The 18089-nt window shown below is 38.7% G+C and overlaps 2 protein-coding genes and 1 long non-coding RNA gene across 4 annotated transcripts; all 3 read right to left on the reverse strand.

The window, feature by feature from the left end:
* Window positions 1-1155: 1155 nt before the first annotated feature.
* Window positions 1156-2976, reverse strand: LOC121799743 (pollen-specific leucine-rich repeat extensin-like protein 1). The gene has a single exon (XM_042199201.1). The coding sequence runs from the start codon at window positions 2974-2976 to the stop codon at window positions 1156-1158; it is 1821 nt and encodes a 606-aa protein (XP_042055135.1).
* A 2471-nt stretch (window positions 2977-5447) lies between these two features.
* LOC121799046 lies at window positions 5448-7894 on the reverse strand. 2 transcript variants are annotated; one of them, XR_006050139.1, is made up of 4 exons: window positions 7740-7894; window positions 7305-7371; window positions 7134-7226; window positions 5448-7008 (listed from the first exon to the last, which is right to left on the reverse strand). It is a non-coding gene; the product is annotated as an uncharacterized LOC121799046 (long non-coding RNA). The 2 variants fall into 2 exon arrangements; XR_006050138.1 differs by lacking the exon at window positions 7305-7371.
* Window positions 7895-8528: 634 nt separating this feature from the next.
* Window positions 8529-12291, reverse strand: LOC121797759 (protein phosphatase 2C 16-like). The gene is made up of 5 exons (XM_042196465.1): window positions 12138-12291; window positions 10455-11398; window positions 9801-10169; window positions 9585-9690; window positions 8529-9125 (listed from the first exon to the last, which is right to left on the reverse strand). The coding sequence occupies exons 2-5, from the start codon at window positions 11262-11264 to the stop codon at window positions 8791-8793; spliced, it is 1620 nt and encodes a 539-aa protein (XP_042052399.1). The 5' UTR covers window positions 11265-11398; window positions 12138-12291; the 3' UTR covers window positions 8529-8790.
* Window positions 12292-18089: the final 5798 nt, after the last annotated feature.

Genomic DNA, 18089 nt, shown 5'->3' on the forward strand with positions numbered 1-18089 from the left:
CGGTTTTCGTATGAAGGCGAACTATGATTCCAAATGAAATGCATATTTCTAATAGAATTTACCTTCAAATTGCCAGCATTTTTTGTTTGTATATGTTTGTGCTTGGTGGGTTGAAAATGGAGTGAGCAATATATCCGAACGACTGAATAGCATAATGTATGAATCAAATCAAACTACTCCTCCCATCCCAAAAAAACAAGGATATTTGGGACGTCACAAGAATTATTGCATGGTTAGAGAATTAGTAGTTAAAATAAAGTTAGTGGATAGTGAGACCCACATAATTATTATTAGTCTTTAATTGTGGGTCCTAATAGTATAAGTTATGAATAAATTTATATATATTGGTAATGAATTTGGGAGAACAATCCTATAAACGGAAATGAGATATTTTTACGGGACGGACGAAAAAGGAAAGTGTTTGTATTTTTATGGGAGTGAGGGAGTATAAAATTTGGTCTGTTTTTTCTAATTTCAGTTTGGTTCAGTATAGATTTTTTGGTATATTTATTTCTTCGATTCATTCAGCTCAGTTAGATCTTGATGTATAAAAATTAAAAATAAAAAGTCAATTTTAATCTGATTATACATATATATTAGATCTAGGATATAAAAGAATAAAGTATATATGTAAATAAAGAATAAAGTACTATTAAAGAAATAAAGTTAGACATACGATAGGTGTTACGTTTTTGCTCATTTATTGTAGAATGGGTGAGTGGAGTAATAGTAGTGTCATAAAATATTTACATTTGATGCAAATTATATTATTTGGTTATAGCATTACTCGGCTTTAATTAGACCATATTCCCATTTTGCACCCCTCATTCTATACATACACTTCTTCTCTCACTCACCCCTCCGTTTCTTCTTTTGTTTGTTAGTTTGTTTTTTATATTTCGATTTCACTTGACATGGCTTTATTTTTCAATATTAATTTAAATTGACTATATCATATGCTATCAAAAATAAACATCCACTTGAAGCAATTTTATCCACCTATATGCAACATAAAATTATTCTTCAAACTTGTATTGTTGAAAAATTAATGACAACATAAATATAATATCCTTATTAATATTTCAAAATAAAATCCAAAATTGGAATAAATCAATCAATCAATCAAATCGATTTTTAACCAATAAATAGAAAGCACTAAATATGATTTGGGCCTGGGCCGAGACTAGATGGGCCCACGTCTCTTTTCTTCATAGAATGGATCTTCTCCAGCTTCAAGTTGGCCCGAAACTTAGTGATAAAGCTTTCAGCTTTCGAGTTCACATCCGGGCTCGGGCAGAACAACGCCGCCGCCGCGCCGTCACCTCCCGCCGCCGTCGGCGTGACGTCGGAGTCCGTTTCCTCGAGGTCCGGCGAACCACTCCTCGAGCTGTTGTTGCTGTCGACTCTCACGTAGTCGCCTTGCACCATGAACTTCCACGCCGGAGCTGTCGAGAACGGTGGCGGAGGAGGCGGCGGAATGCGGCGGAACGGGGACTCGCCGCCGCTGTTCTGGGATTCTTCTGGTCCGTCGAAATTTGTACTCTTTACTGGTTTTGGTTGGCTGTAGGTGGGAGGTGGTGGCGCGTGCGGAGCGGGGTCAGTTTCACGCGCCGCCGCATGTGGCGGCGGAGATGCCGGGAGGGGCTCTAGCGCGACGGTTACGGTCTTTTTCCCTTTGGGCTTCTTGGAAGAGTTCAGGGTGTGGAAGACCGACGGCGGTGGCGGCGGAGGCGGCGGATTTCGGTAGCTCAGCGGAGGCGGAGCCTCGCGGAGAAGAGACTCCGCATTATCTACGCTCTTTAGCTGCTTCTTCTTCTTCTTGTAGAGAGAATTCAAGAAGAATTTCGTCGAATTCGCCTCCGTCGCGCCGCCTCGCCTTCGCTCACTTTTGCCGCTCATCTGCTGCGGCGGCGGCGGCGGCGGCGGAGGTGGTGGCGGCGGTGGTGTCGCGATCGGATTAGTGGGTCCCACATTTTCATAAATCAGCCTTCTACTCGACCTTTCCTTCCTCCGCGCCGCTCTTTCACGGCTCCGTTTCTGACTTTCTTCAAATTCCGGCGGCTGAAATTCCTCCACCGGCGGCAGCGGCGCCGAAACCGGATTCATGGGTTCCAAATCTTTGTAAAATCTCCTGCTCGATCTCTCCTCCCTAACCGCCACACTCTCATAAACCACCTGCTTCGCAATCGCATCATCTTCCGGCAGCGGCGCCGCCGTCCACGGCGGCGACAATTCTGCCGGAAATTTTTTTATTTCTGGGCGGATTTTAGTCACCAATGTATCAACAACCACAGTCTTAATCTGCGGCGGCGGCGACGTCGGATAATAAACCCGATCCAAGCTCCGGTGACGGCGGCGGCGGCGGAGCTCCACCGGGCTCGAATCGACGTGAAAATCATCGAAATATCTCATTTGATAATCTCCATAGCTCCAATTTGTCGAAGAAGAAGATGGGAATTCACGGAGATCAGGGTAAGAGCTGCAGCTTCTTCTCAAATTTGAAAATTTCTGCTCAAATTTAGGCTGATGATAATCTTGAAGTTGATATTCATAAAGACTCGATTTTTCTTCATCATTTGCCGAATAATCGAACCATTTCTGCGGCATGGATGGATTCGATTTCTGGGATTCATTTCCTTTAATGGGAGAAGATTGGAACTCATCAAACGAAGAAGATCTCTCCTCGTTTCTATTTCTGCTAAGAATCCCAAAAACCACAGCAACTAAAACAAGAGCAATGTTCAAAGAATCCCAGCTTTTCTTGACACTATTTGGCCTAAATATGGTGGCACTAAATGAAACGGTGGATGCCACTACAAAAGCCAAGAAAAAAACAGCTGCTACCACCATGAGGAAAACCACCAGCCCCGAGCTGAAGAACACGGCGGCGACGCTGCGGCGGAGGCGGTCGGAGCGGCGGAGTTTGGTGGTGCTTTGGACCCAAAAGGGGGTGAGATCCTCTCCATCTTCTTCCATTTTTTTGGCAACCTTTGGCTTTAGCTTTTGAAAGGTTTTAGGGGTGTTTTGATGCAATTGAAATATGGGGATTTAGGATTAAGGATTGGTGATGTGTTGTTGGAAATGGGATAGTAGTGGGAATTGTTTATATAGAGTTTGTGGGGTTGGAATTGGAGTACTTTCATGAAATTTGTAAATTTTTATTTTTTGAAAGAATATAATTATATGGAGTATTTTGCTATTTTAGGCTCGGTTTGGTAGCTATATTTCACGAGTAAATCATTTTATTGTACTTGTTTTATACGGCGTTTGATAGCAAATAAAGAATTTATAATGATTTCATTTGGCGTTTGATAGCTGTATTTCACCGAATAAAGGTTTTGTCTTGGTTTTATTCGGTGTTGGGTGGTTATATTTCATCGAATAAAGGTTTTTGTATTGATTTTATTCGACGTCTGGCATTCGGGATAAGAAATGTCGATGATTGAGTAAATGTAATTATCTTCATATAGATTTACAACTCAGATAATAAATTAAAATTAGTTTCAACCCTAGCTACACATTAATTTCTCCGAATAAAGGGTTTTGTATTGGTGTTATTCGGTGTTTGTTAATAGAGATAAGAAATGTCGATGATTGAGTTTATGTAATTATCTTCGTATAGATTTTCTAACTCAAATAATAAAGTAAAATTAGTTCTAATTCTAGCCAAACCACCAATTTCAACTTCTAAGCTAGTGTAATTTATTTGATAAGAGATTTTTTCTCTAATTAGTATAGTAGTAATAGTTTGTGAATTCAAATCATCATTTTTATGAAAGTTAATAGAGAATTCTTATTGTTAAAAAATAAAATTAAAATCTGGCATATAACGTGTATAGTCATATGTTGGCTGATTGGCTGTGATTTTAAGAATGACAGCCCAAATAAAGCCGCGTATGCCATTTACATAGTAATTCAAATTGAGTTTTTTACTAAATTTCGATGGAATGTGTTTGAATTTGTTAAATATAATTGCGAACTTGCTATGAAATTTAGTTTTAGAAACAATGAATTTCACAAGTTTTGTTGTGACAACACGTTAGATGAATATATAAGCAACAACCTTATTTTTGGAGGATTTTATAAACAATATTCAACTTATAAACATAAATTTATCAATTTTTTTTAACATATGTAGTATCTTCGAATTAAGAGAATACTAATATTTGAAATATTAGAAAAATCAGATCTGGAAATCAAAATTTTATAATGAAATTCGAATGGAACCAAAAATTCTATATAATTGAACATTTCCCCCCCAAAAAATAAAAAATTTGAAAAAATCATTTAAATAAAATTATAATTCGATATTTTTTTTGAAAAAAAAATGCCATTTTGAACAAACCAAATTTCTAGTTTATAAAAAAAAGAATTTCAAACCAATTAAAAAAATGGATTTTTTTTGTAATGCATTCAATATTCAATATAATTCGACCTTAAGTCATTTGGGTCCAAGCATATTCTCAGATAGTGTATTTTTCCGTTTCATCTTTATTTTTGCAATTGTGATTAATTATATATTATTGTATAATAATACATTGCAATATATTTGAAACATCAAACTTTTATTTGGGCAGTACATCCTCCTCTGGCCAATATGGAGTATTAAATTTATTGGTTCATGAATCCAGCTAAAGGGAATGTCACCCAAAATACTACTATTTTCCTTGACATCTGTAATAAATTATACATAACTCAAGTTTAAGGAATAAAATTGGACATAAATACATTAAACTATCTTAATTTTGAAATCAAGTTATACTAAATTATCTATGCAGTCCAAATTAATCTACATGATTGCTTCACCTAATACTCAACCACCTTTTTTATCTAAGAGACTAAGTCAATAATTACTAAACCTTGATAAGCAAGCTTTAAATCCAAGTTTGAAGCACATGGAGAAATAACAAAGGTCTAAATATTGGTAGTAATATACTATAGACAGACATTCATAGAAAATTTTGTCACAACTCCATTTCTATTTATTTTTTATTAGTTTTTTTAGGGGTTGAAGAATGTAGATAACTAATTATGTTGTAATATGACATGCCTTGCTTCATTGAAACACTTAGTAAATTTCCAAGAACAGCATCTTTATTCTAGAAACAATGATACAAATCTTAACAATCTGTGGTAAAAATATTCCATAGCAAAATAGATTGCTATTTAGCACTTTTGATTTTGATTGAAGGTACCACATGAATTGATTTACTTTTAAAATCTAGTCTGAGTTCACATTTTCGGTTTGGAAAGCTAAGCAAAGCAATTTAATTTTTCAATTTGATATGAAAATTTAAAAAATTATTCTCTTTTTCGATTGTCTGACACAACTTATTTAGTACCGTTCAATCTAGACTTTAAAACGAAATCAACTTTAAAATTTTGGCTATTTAATTTCTAATAAAATGAATAATACCTTGATCACCTTCAACCTATAAACAACAATGTCTCTAAAATTCAAATTTCACTATTTTTTATCCCCAAATAAAAAAATGATATAAAACCCTTTTTATTATTATATGTAACTAGAAGCATGCTACAAGTTGGCTACCTCTTATCAAATAAACGCTACAACATATATAATCATTATTGGCAAAAGATGCCCGCAGGGGCGCAGCGCAGTTTGGCAACGGAGGGACAGATCTTGTTGCAATTATTGGCAAAAGATTTTTTGAGAGAGACATGTCGTTTTAGACTTTTGGTAGTAGTAGCCTATCATTATCAAGCTGGCATTTCACCAAATATACAACTGCACTGCACCAAAATGTTAAATAATACTCCGTATTTATTTTGTCGCATTGTTTAGGATGCATTTTTTTATTATGATTATTGTTGTTGTTATTATTATTATTATTATTATTATTATTTACTTTTTCACTGGTATGCGAAGAAAACGTGCAGGCATCTCGCTATGCACATTGCTTTGACGTCATGAGATCTGCAGTTGCCGTGTAATAAATTCAAGCCGTTTTAACTAAACTTAATTTTTTAAAGCATCATGGATAATTTTAACAATCGAGAAGTTCGACGTGTTGCATTATTATTAGATAAGATGATAATCATAACATCATTTATAGATTCAACGTGGTACTTAATCTTTTTTAAATTTAAGGATTTTGGAATCATCTATAAAAAGAGTGAATTTTAATAATATAAAAAATAGTCCGTACTTTAGAAAAAAAATGTAAATAGACCTCAACTTTAATGAAAGTTGTAAACTGAATATAGCTTAAAATTTTTAAAGTGGATCCTAAATTTGTTCGAATACGGTTAAGAAACTCGAGATTTATGGATTGACTTCAACAGATTGATAAATTTCAAAAAATTTAAGGTTGAAATTTTATTAATCTATAGTTAGACGAAGATTGACCCGAATGGGCCCAACGCGTTGGGCTTATTATAATTTTTTTTTTCATTTTGACAAACAATTCAATAATAATTTATTGTAACTTTTATGTTATGCATTTTAGGATTTTATTTTCGGAATATATTTGTGGATGAATGTTATATTTGCTAAGATCATTTAATTTTCCAAGATCATCCGGTGAGCTACAGTCAATTGTGGGAAATTCCAAATATGACTAAAGTTGGTGGGAAAATTCAGAATCCGACCATAGTTCGTAAGAATAGCAACCAATAACCATTACTTTAATCATTTGACATTAGGCAATATGAAAAAGGTGTAGCAAGAAACATACCTGATTTGTTAGTGGAATGGCTTTATCGATGGCTTTTGGAACCCAAATTTTGATACACCTCTTCCACAACTGGCTAACGTTGTAGCATGAGGACGGGGGCGATATAAGTTAGCCGGCTGACCATATGCAGATGATCCATCGCGTTTATATTTTCGAATGTCATAAACTCGAGCAAATGGATCACGTCTTCCAGTTGCAACCAGATTTGGATTTATTGGATCAATGGTGACTGCAGTTAGAGCTATTGAATAACGATAAGCTACATCGCTGGCAACAGGCTCACAGTAGCTCTTTGAGTTCTCAGGTCAAACTGCACAATAGAATACAAAAACATCGATATATGATGAAGAAACAAACAAACATCTCTAATTGATTTCAAGACGGTACTTTATGAATTTTTATCATAGTATCAGAGTGTATTAAAATTGAACTGACTCATAAAATATATGATTGATCCAATGGTATATTAAAATAGGCGAGCCCAAGCTCGTTTTGGCACTCTTCGTCGTCGTCATCGGCCTCCAAATCCTATCAATGAAGATATTATATATGTGTGTGAGAGAGGAATGATGAAGAGATTAGTCTTTAAGCTTGTAACTTACTAACCTGATCTTGAAACCATTCTATGCCCACATCTCAACTATTAATATACAGTTTTCAGATTGTATAATACCTATAAAATCAATTTTTCAACAAAAATTTATTAAAAATCTCTAAAATCCATGTCAAGAGCTTATGCCTTACAGTCACTTATAATCCTCAAAAACCAGATTTTTCTATCAGTTTCCTACTTCTAATATCATAACAAAGCTCCAATTGCATAATATCAAAGTTAAATTACACTAACTCATTAAAACTACAAAACCCCCAATACCAGAAACCCAACTTTTCGGCTCCAACATAATCCCCCAAATTAAATTCAGTTTTCATGCTTAATTCATATTCAGTTCACAAATTCAAACTAAAACTCATAAACTCAAAGTTAGAACATTGACAATTTTTGTTTTTTCTACTTTCTCATATATAAAGCAAGAATCTAACCTCCAATTCCAAGGATTTTCGAAGTGTGTGTGCGTGGAGCTTCAAACTCCATCCATGAAATTGTAGTGCCACGGCGGAGTCGCCGGCGGCGCTGGTGGCTGAACGGAGGTAGTAGAGGGGCTTGAGAGAGAGCATAGGTCACTTCTTTTTTTTTTTTACCGTTTATCAGTTACTTTTACATTTCTATTTCATCACTTTCCTTTCTTTTCATTTTTTTTTTATTTTCAAATTCTAGTCTAAATAACTAAAATTCTATTATTTCAATTTTCTACTCCTTCCGTCCCCAAAAAGATATGCACTATGAATTTAGCATAAATTATAATATAAAATTAGTAAAGTAAATGAGAGGTAGAAAGAAAAATTAATTAAAGTATTACTCCCTCCGTCCCGAGCTACTCGCTCATTTCCTTTTCGGCACGGAGATTAAGGAATGAGTGTATAGGAAAGTAAAAAATGACGGCTATAGGTGAAAATTTTTACTAAAAATGGAAAGAGTGCAAGTAACTTGGGACTCCCAAAAAGGAAATACGTGCGAATAGTGCGGGACGGAGGGAGTATTAGTGTAGGGATTGAGTCCCCCCGCATTAGGAAGAAGATAGTTTCTAAAATTAGAAAGTGTATATTTTTGTGAGACGGACTAAAAAGAAAAGTGTATATTCTTGTGGGACGAAAGGTCTTTATAAATTTGGGGTATTACACTCAAATCTCAACAACTAGACGCCGGATTATCCGCCTCCGGGTTCCCAAGGCTCGGCAACGCCCTAATCCCTGAGGTTGCAGAATCCTTAGTTTGAAAAAAAAAGTTATGCTTTTATGAGAAATTAGTAAATACACACTGATACACTATACTAATACACATAACTTTGATCATAGCCTAAAATTGATACAATGATCATTTAACTCTCATATTGCAGCTATGTTACATTCATACTGATACACTACACTCATAAAAAAACCAAGGCCCATATGAAAAATAAATGGACAAGTTATGTAATAATGAAAGTAATACATTGTGCTGTATATAAAGACCCTATCATAACCATCAAAGCCTTCAAGATTTGCTCTTGAACTTTCTTTGGGCTTTCAGGTCGACGACGACTATCGATATATTGTCCTTGCTCCCGCGCTGCATTGCCACGTTCGAGAGGTACTCCGCTGCTGCTTGTGCCGCAGGGTCGACTCCCTGGCCCTGGTCCGCTGCCGGGTTCATTCCGTTCTTCTTGTGCCATATTAAGATCCGTTTCCGTGCAAGGTCACACACTTCCTCGTTTGTCATCACGTCCCACAAGCCGTCGCTGGCGAGGACGATGCACTCGTCTTCCCTAGCTCGAGGGACGAACATCATCTCGGGTTCCGGGATGATCCATGGCTTCAAGTATCTGTCGCCTGTTGTTACACGAGCAAGCAAGCGAAATAATCAACAAAACGAGGTTGAAAATGTGATGGGACAATAATACCCTCGGACGGGTCATGACTCGGATCAAACACTATGGTGCACATATAAAAATTATCGATATGTCACTATATGACTTGAAGCCCGTGATTAAGGTGTTCGACTGATCTTGACCCGTCTTGACCGACCATACATTGACTCATCAGACAGTCCAACACTAACATGGGTTTTTGTGTTCGAAATACGTAAAAGGAAATCTAAAATACAAGTATTCAAAAAAATTTATTTCCTTTGGAACGTCAGAGTAATCGACGCAAATCCGGACCAGATCTTGCATTTTTCGATGACGAATGTAACATAATTTTTTCAATGCACATGCATGAGAAACGTACGTGGATGACGTAACGCAACATTCACACGCACATCGAAAACTATAATAAATAATGACGTACCAATAGAATGTGACATCGCGAGAACACCAAAAACACGGTGGCCGTTCCATTGTATGACCTTGCCACCAGCTGCCTCGATTCTAGCATATTCATCCTCCCTATTTGGCTGAAAATTGAAATCTCAATGAATGAATCGAGGGTGGCCAACAAAACTCAAGCAAGAGAACGACAAAATGCAAAAAAACAAGGTGGGCGCATAACGACATAAAAGCTTACTTTATGATCAACCGATAGTGCAATTGGTTCTTTACCACGGTAAAGAACAGCCCTCGAATCTCCACAGTTAGCAACTATAATATGGGATGAACAAACAACTGCAACAACTGCGGTGGATCCAACAGTTTCAGGGGCAAGTGGTTCAGAGGCGCAATTAGACACACTTGCATCGTCTACAGGGATGACTCGGCTCACCTTTCCGCTGACCTCATCATCAACTGTTAAAAAGCAATTGTGGAACACCTTCTCCCATTGCACCTGTCGAGCATCTTGGGAGGCTTGGGTGGTCCCGTTAACCAGATCATCTTTGACATTTAGTATCTCTTCTTTTAAAGCTAAATGGAGACGCTCAAGGCAATGATTTGCGACCTATAAAACTGACCTATAAGTGACGAATCGATAAAAGTAGAACAAATAAGTAATCGCCTTTTCAACAAACTTACCTCCCAATCTCGACAAATTTAACTAAATCGCCCTCCCAACTCAAACATATTATTACTAAAACAAGCGCATTCAACTAAACTTTTTTAAATAAGGCAAAACTTAATTATAGTATGTGTCAATATACAAAAACCGGCACACACTAAAACCATGATTAATAATGCGTTATTAACGATTATTTATTTATTTTTAACATAGCGAAACGTTACATACCTGAGATCCACCATGGCCATCGTATACCCCGAAAAAGTGTGAAGTGAGGTGAGTCAGTGTTTGACTTATCCCATCGATTTTATAGTCACCGATGAACATCTTGATAGGAATTTTCTTGAAATGAGGAATGGCAATGATCGCATCTTCCATTTCCGACCTATGTCCAATGATAGACACTGAACCCCAAAGAGGCAGACAATCCAACTCATATACACTTTTAACCCCGCCTTTGGTGGGATCTTTTTCACCCGATAACTTCAGAGAAACTACCGAAGCCTTTATAGTAGGCCCACTCGAGCATTCCTCGTCTTGTGTAGTGGATACTGTAAGGTTATCGTGAGATAACCTCGGCTTTGTGTTTCTTTCTTCCAAACTAATGACTTTTGCAAATATCTGACCGTTATCAACGCCCTCGATTTCAACAGCAATGGGTAAGCTGGAGTCTGGTGCGGTATCTAAAGGCACGGTTAGATCTGAGCTAGAATCTAAGGGTAACAATTCCACACTACTTAAATTAGGGTCTTCCCCGATGGAGAGAACCTCGTCTTCTTCACTGTCATAAACATCACTTCCAAACTGGCCATTTTCAGCCATCTGCTTCGCCTGTAACGAATCACGTTTCGCCTCACTTCCCCGGGGAATTAGTGACACATCATTGGTTTCAGAGTTAGCAAGATTATCCGAACTAGAATGAGAACTATCATCCAGCACCATTACTGCCTCGGTCTCCAGCTTGAGACGTGCGGTCTCCTCGTGACTTTCACTACCTAAGCTAACTGTAACCGCAATTGCTGGACACATCCCGTCCATCAATTTCCTTCGCCGAGGCTACACAACCTTGGAGATCCTCGAACACGTGCATTAGTCAGATAACAAGCTTGAAAATGCAGAGAATTCAAGAGCCACCAAGCCGGTTTCCCACCACGGTGCAGCCTCACGAAGAACTAAGCAAAGGGGAAAACAGGATACGCCACAATAATCAACAAAATAGTTTCTTTTTCATATGAAACAGAACAAACTGGGCTCAAATCATCGCAGAAACGAAAAAAAAAATACAATTTCATACGATAGAGATCTGAAAGAAACGAATCAGAGCACAAAGTTGAATTCTTTTTCAAGAATCTGATATCTATAACTCACAAAATCTTCCACTACTACAAATAATCAAAGAGATGAAATAACAAATCAGATTTCCCTATTTTTTTTCAAGAATCTGACAGTCTATAGCTCACAAGTTCTTCCTCTACAACAAAGAAATCACAACCCTCTTATATAGGGAGTAGTTCACAAGAGATGCAGAAAATGACAAATAACATATCATTATCCAAATCTAAGAAACACAACTCGTGAGAAACAACCTAGGAAAAAAAGGAACCTCAAGATTCACAAGAAAAAAACCACAAAGATGCTAACTTTTTGACACATGGAATGCAGGTTTCATGGATCTAAGGCAACAATTCTCAGCCTCTCAATTAACATGGGTTTCTTTATAATCAAACAAATCTCCGATTTCCCCCTAACAACCACCTCTTAAAACAATCAAGATTCAATCTTTAATAACGAATTCTTGAAAAGGCAGGAAACCCTCAAATTACTAACAAAAGGGACTGAGCCATCACATCCAAGAACCAATTTTTATCCACCTGGGATCGAAGTAAATGAAGAAAGATGAGGGAATCTTACCAAGAATCGAAGTGAAGCAACCAAAACATGCCAAGAATTGCAAATGACTCGAGAGTTAGCTCAGCAATAATGCCCCCTTCCTCCAATTTGTTAGCTTCAAGATTGAGGGGAGAGAGAGAAAGTGGAGAGAGAGAGAAGTGTGTGGAAAAGCTTTTAGTAAGATTATCTCCAATGCTAGCGGACGTCAAATAGCCGTCAAATAGCCTTCACACTGCCACATCATCAGCACTACAATTCTCCTGCCACATCAGCTTGCCACATCAACTGGACATCAAATAGCCATCAAATAGCCTTCACACTACCTATCCACATCACTAATAACAATTATATAATTTAATTTACAATTGTATCAACATACATAATTTAATTTACGAGACAAATACGGAAAATTCGAATAATAATATTAAAATTTAAAAAGTACATTACTTTTAAAAAAAAGTACAACAATTTAAAAAAATTACAAAAAGAAAAAAGTACATTAATTTAAAAAAGTAAAACAAAATCACTCATCGCCGTCCTCGTCTCCGTCGTCGCCCAACGCTTCTTCACTGCCGTCGCCGCCGCCTCCGTCGCCACCTACGCCGCGGCTATTCCCGCCGGTGTCCCTCCTCATCGCCTCCAGTTCTTCACGCTGGCTCTGGAGCAATACGCGAAGAAAATCCTTCACCTCGGGGTCCACCGCCGCTTGGAAGTCGGCTAAGGTCTTCACCATTTGAGCGCGCGTTTGTTGGCGCGCGAAGAATTTGAGCTCCTCGGTAGACCTGCCGAGGGGGGATGCCGAATGGACATCCTGGGAACTCGGTGTGCCCCCCCTCGCAACCTGCTGCGCCCGCCTTTGCCCAACCGGGCGAGGTCGGCGACCGAACGACCGAGGAGTCGGGACCTCCTGGGCCGTCTCGGGGAGGTCTGACGAACCACCGCTGCTGCCGCTATAATCTCCGGTATAGTTCAGTCTCTGCCTCTTCGGCCAGCCAGCGTCGACGCCTGCCCGGAATTTCTCCGACTCGTTGAGCACAACGTAGCAGTTCCAGTAGGTGAACTCATAGTACTTCTTATCCGGATCGGGGTAGGCTCTTTCCGCAATCCTCCTGCAGTCTTCCTCTGTTTGGCCACTGGTCTGCATGCGGAGGGCGTTGGCGTACAAACCCGAAAATCGAGAGACGCCAGCCCTGATTCGGTCCCAGCACTTCCGGACCTCCTCCCCGGTGCACGGTCTCCCTTCAGGGCAAAATGCCCTGTAGGCTGCAGCTATCTTCGCCCACAAGTTGACGATCCTCTGGTTGTTTGAAACGAGAGGATCGTCGCAAACACTCACCCACGCCTTGGCAACCGCAACGTTCTCCGCGTCCGTCCACTTCCTCCGGCCCCGGATTTCGGCGCGGGGCTGCGACGACTCGCCGACCTTCTTCGCCTTGCCCTTCTTCTTACCCCGCCCTACTCCCTGGCTTTGAATGAGAGTTTCAGAAACGTCGTTAATATCAAAACCCAAGTCCGCTAAGGAGAAGGTCTCCGAATACTGTGCATCCGTTGGGGTCGATGTGTGCGAAGAACCGGTGGAAAAATCAAAAGTCGGCCGATAGGCGTTGTCCCCCCCGTGCGTCGCCTGCGACTGTGGAATCATATGTTGCGCCGGTGGCATCATCTGCTGCGCCGGTGGCTGCATGCCGGGTGCCCACCCCGGCATCATCTGCATAGGGGGCTGCATGCCGGGTGCCCACCCCGGAATCATCTGCTGCCACGGGTACACGTTGTAGTACCCGCTCATTGGAGGCCAACCACCTCCCCCAGGAGCCGGGGAAGTATGGGACCCTGCCCCGGGAGTCGGGGGCGTCTGAGACCCTACACCGGGAGCCGGGGGAGTCTGAGACCATCCCCCGGGATTAACTGGAGTACCTTCGTAGTTGTTCTCCATTGCTCGTTATTGATCTTGTACAGAAAGTAAGGTAGAGAGAGAGTACTCGTTAAAACAAGTGGTGCGAATGAAAATGAGGTTCAACGCGCGTATATATTGTGTTTTGCGAAAAAAAAAAAAAAAAATATTTAAATCCGACGCCGGTTTGGCGCCGATCCGGGAGCCACAATGGCGCCCGTGAGGATCGGCGTGGGAACCGGCGTCAGCGCGGGAATCGGCATGGCGACGCCGATTTTGACGCCGATTTCGCCCACGCCGGTTCCAATGGTTCGGCGTCAAACCGGCGTGGGCGAAAAATCGGCGCTCCGGTGGTGACGCCGACCATTGGAGATGCTCTAATTGAAGAACTGCATAACTGGACACGTGTAGATTCACTTATCTAACTCTGATGTACTCCAATAAATGCCTCTGCCATGAAAAGGAAACCAAAATACACAGAAAAATATAATGAGAGAAAAAATCATAATCATTTTAGGGTGTCCACAATGGGGGAGCCGCGGCCCGCGGCTCAGCACGCGGCCCCCCATTGCAAAGGCCGAGAGGCGCGGCCCAGAGGCGAGAGACGCGGCTCAGCCGTGGCCGCGGCCTTCACGCGGCTGAGCCGTGTGAGCCGCGGCACTCCCATTGCAAATGCCGCGAATCGCGGCTGGGCCGCGAAATTTTGATTTTTTTTTTTATTTCGAAATTTTTTTATAAATATACACTTCCATTTTCATTTTTTTCACTTCTTTATACACTTCCAATCCTTTCATTTTACACTTCCAATCCATACAAAAAAATATTTGTTGTGTTTTTTATCTTTTTATTATTATGTTGTGTTTTTAAAATATTTTCGTTGTAGAATTTTCCCCTATTAATAGTACGACGAAAATTTGTCTCTACTTCTCTCTTTATTAAATTATTTTTATTATCCAAATTATTAATCTACTAAAATTTAATAACATTAAATTAAATTAAAAAATAACATTAAAAAAAGCAAAAAAAAAATTAACATTTTAGAGGGCCACATTTGGTGGCCTTTGAATTTGCATTGACTTTTTTACATTTGTCATTACAAAGGCCACATGAGAGCCACAATTGGTGGTCGGGCCACAAATGGTGGCCTTTGAAGGTCACCATTGTGGATACTCTTAGGATTACTATAAATAATTTTCAGGGGTGGTGTACCTTCATGACATGGATCTCAAGCACGCCACGCGTCCATATTCCACAGGAACAATTCTTTATAATATTAATAAAAAATATTAAGAAAAAGAGATGCAGAGTATTCCATGAGTGTAAGCCATATGAAATCAATTTTTTATAGTTTCATTGATAGGGTCCTCGATTTAGTGAATCTCACTGAAGATCATCTCCGCTATCTTTTACTTTATTTGATTTAGTTTATTTTATTTTAGTTAGTTATTTTCCGTATCATTTGTAATCTTTTATTTTAATTATATTGCTTGATTAGCAAGATAGGTTTAGGCTTTAGAATTCTATAAATTATAGAATTCTCTAGTATTTTGATTCATTGAGAAATAAAGTATAAACTTATTCTCATTCCGGTTCTGGCGGAAATCGCCCCCTAGCACTTCAACTAGGGTTTATCTCGTTCTTCGTAATCGTTCTTGTTCTTCGTAATCGTTCGAGTGCTCTATTGCTGATCGATAGGATACAACTTTTCCGTCATTATTATCCGTCCAGTCTGTCATCCAAACTAACACCGGGTGATCGAACAAGTATTTTGTAAGATAAAGACGATCATCTAGCGGTGTGTAGTTGTGATTATAGTACTTTTGGATCTTACGGATCCAATCTGGAGCATTCTCTCCGTCGAAACGTGGTGGCTCGAGGCGGTTTCGTGGTACGGCCCAGGGTTTGATACCCGGCGGTGCCTGGGTGATCGACGGCGGAAACGGCCAACACTGCGGAGGGGCTACGAATGGCTGCTGGTCCGGCGGCCGAGTATGCCACGACGGATGTAGAGGTGAGCGCTCGTCAAGGCTGTCCGGAGGCCCCTCGGTCAGTGTATGACGTCTGAAATTGGCTAGAAATTCGCCATGAGCAGCAACCAGTTGGCGCAAGTCCATGAGGATCTCACGGAGAGCATGTTGTTGTAAAGATTCCTGGAGAAAAGCCATGGAAACAAGCGGTGGCTGCGTGGCTGTGATGATTGGAGTATGAATTGAGATTGTGAGGATTTGGTCGTGAGTCGTGAGTTTTGAGAGATTTGGATGGAGGAAGAGTAAACAATGGAAGCACCAATTGATAGGATGTTGTATCCTATCGATCAGCAATAGAGCACTCGAACGATTACGAAGAACGAGATAAACCCTAGTTGAAGTGCTAGGGGGCGATTTCCGCCAGAACCGGAATGAGAATAAGTTTATACTTTATTTCTCAATGAATCAAAATACTAGAGAATTCTATAATTTATAGAATTCTAAAGCCTAAACCTATCTTGCTAATCAAGCAATATAATTAAAATAAAAGATTACAAATGATACGGAAAATAACTAACTAAAATAAAATAAACTAAATCAAATAAAGTAAAAGATAGCGGAGATGATCTTCAGTGAGATTCACTAAATCGAGGACCCTATCATTCATCCTATTTTTATGAAATTGTATGAATTTGATGTTGGGTTTGAACTTTGAAAATTGTACCTAAATCAAGTTCATGAATGCGAATTTAGATATTTTTAATGATACTCTTATTTATAACATGTAAACCTTCGTTGTAATTACGTATCTATAATTATGGAATAACTTTTTTTTTATTTTTCGTTGAATACATTTCCAACAAGAACAAAATTAAAACCAGAATCAAGAAAATGAAATCTTCACTTAAAATCAAGAACAATAAATGTTCTCTAGTTCCACGAATTATAAATAAAAGTTTTCAAATTATAACTAATTTTGGTGGATAAATTATAATGAAATATAACACTATTTTTCATGATATATATAAACTTTTTTCTCTGAAAAAAAAACATAAATAGTACTTATTGGTTAAGAAAGAAGAGACATTGGCACCCAAAAAATGAAGAAGATAGTATATAAGTATATAGTAAATTACTTTTATTAAATATTTTACCTATTTTAAACTAACAAAATCCAAAGTGGACTGACACCCCACACTCCGGCGGCTTGCTCATGTCTACGTGGCCCAATCAAAACATTTATGGTATCATAAGAAATGTACTATAATTAATTCAGCTAGTCATTATCATAAGAAAAATGGTTAGCACTATTATTTAAAGAAATAGGTCAAATTTCATATTTAAAGAGACAGATGGGCAAAGGAGTACGTAATTTTTTTTTAAAAGGATGATCGACGATGGTTCCCCATCTACCACCGAAGTGACTCGGACCCCCGGCCTAACGGTCGGAGGTGAAGCGTCTTACCATCGAGTTGCGCTTCGTTGTCGGGATGGTAAGGAACGAGTCAGTCAACCTTTCCCCAAGCACGGGTCCAGACCAGTGCGTAATTTAACTTACGAAAGATGTTTAACAAAGGTTTTAAAAATGAAATAGTATTACTATCTTCGTTCTATTATACTTGATGTGTTTCTTTTGAATATGAAGACGAATGACTGGAGAATTAAATAGAAAAAATAGAATAGTAGAAATAATAAAATAAGTAAAAGACATTAAAAATATTGAAACGGCTAAAAAAAATTACGATTCAACTGCATGATATCATAAGGAGGTGAGAGGTGAGGAGCATAGTAATATTACGATTTACACCTTATAGTAATTTTTATAGTAAAGAGATGTGTATAAAATGTGCTCTTATCTAATCTATAATGTGTGATTTTGTCCAAGTAATTAGACCAAAGTTAAAGTTGATTTTTCAATAGTTATTGTATCATGTTTACGTCATTCGGCTTACGTCTCATTGGGATCTCATTTCCACAACAACATTTTACAAATTTAACCAAAAGTAAAAGAAAAATAATTATCACATTGACCCCACAAATGGTGCATAAGATATGATAGAAATCTATGAGTTCCATCCTAAAACCAATTGGTGATAAGAGGAGAGACCCATGAGA

Source organism: Salvia splendens, chromosome 4 (assembly GCF_004379255.2).
Source record: "Salvia splendens isolate huo1 chromosome 4, SspV2, whole genome shotgun sequence".
Lineage (NCBI taxonomy): Eukaryota > Viridiplantae > Streptophyta > Magnoliopsida > Lamiales > Lamiaceae > Salvia > Salvia splendens.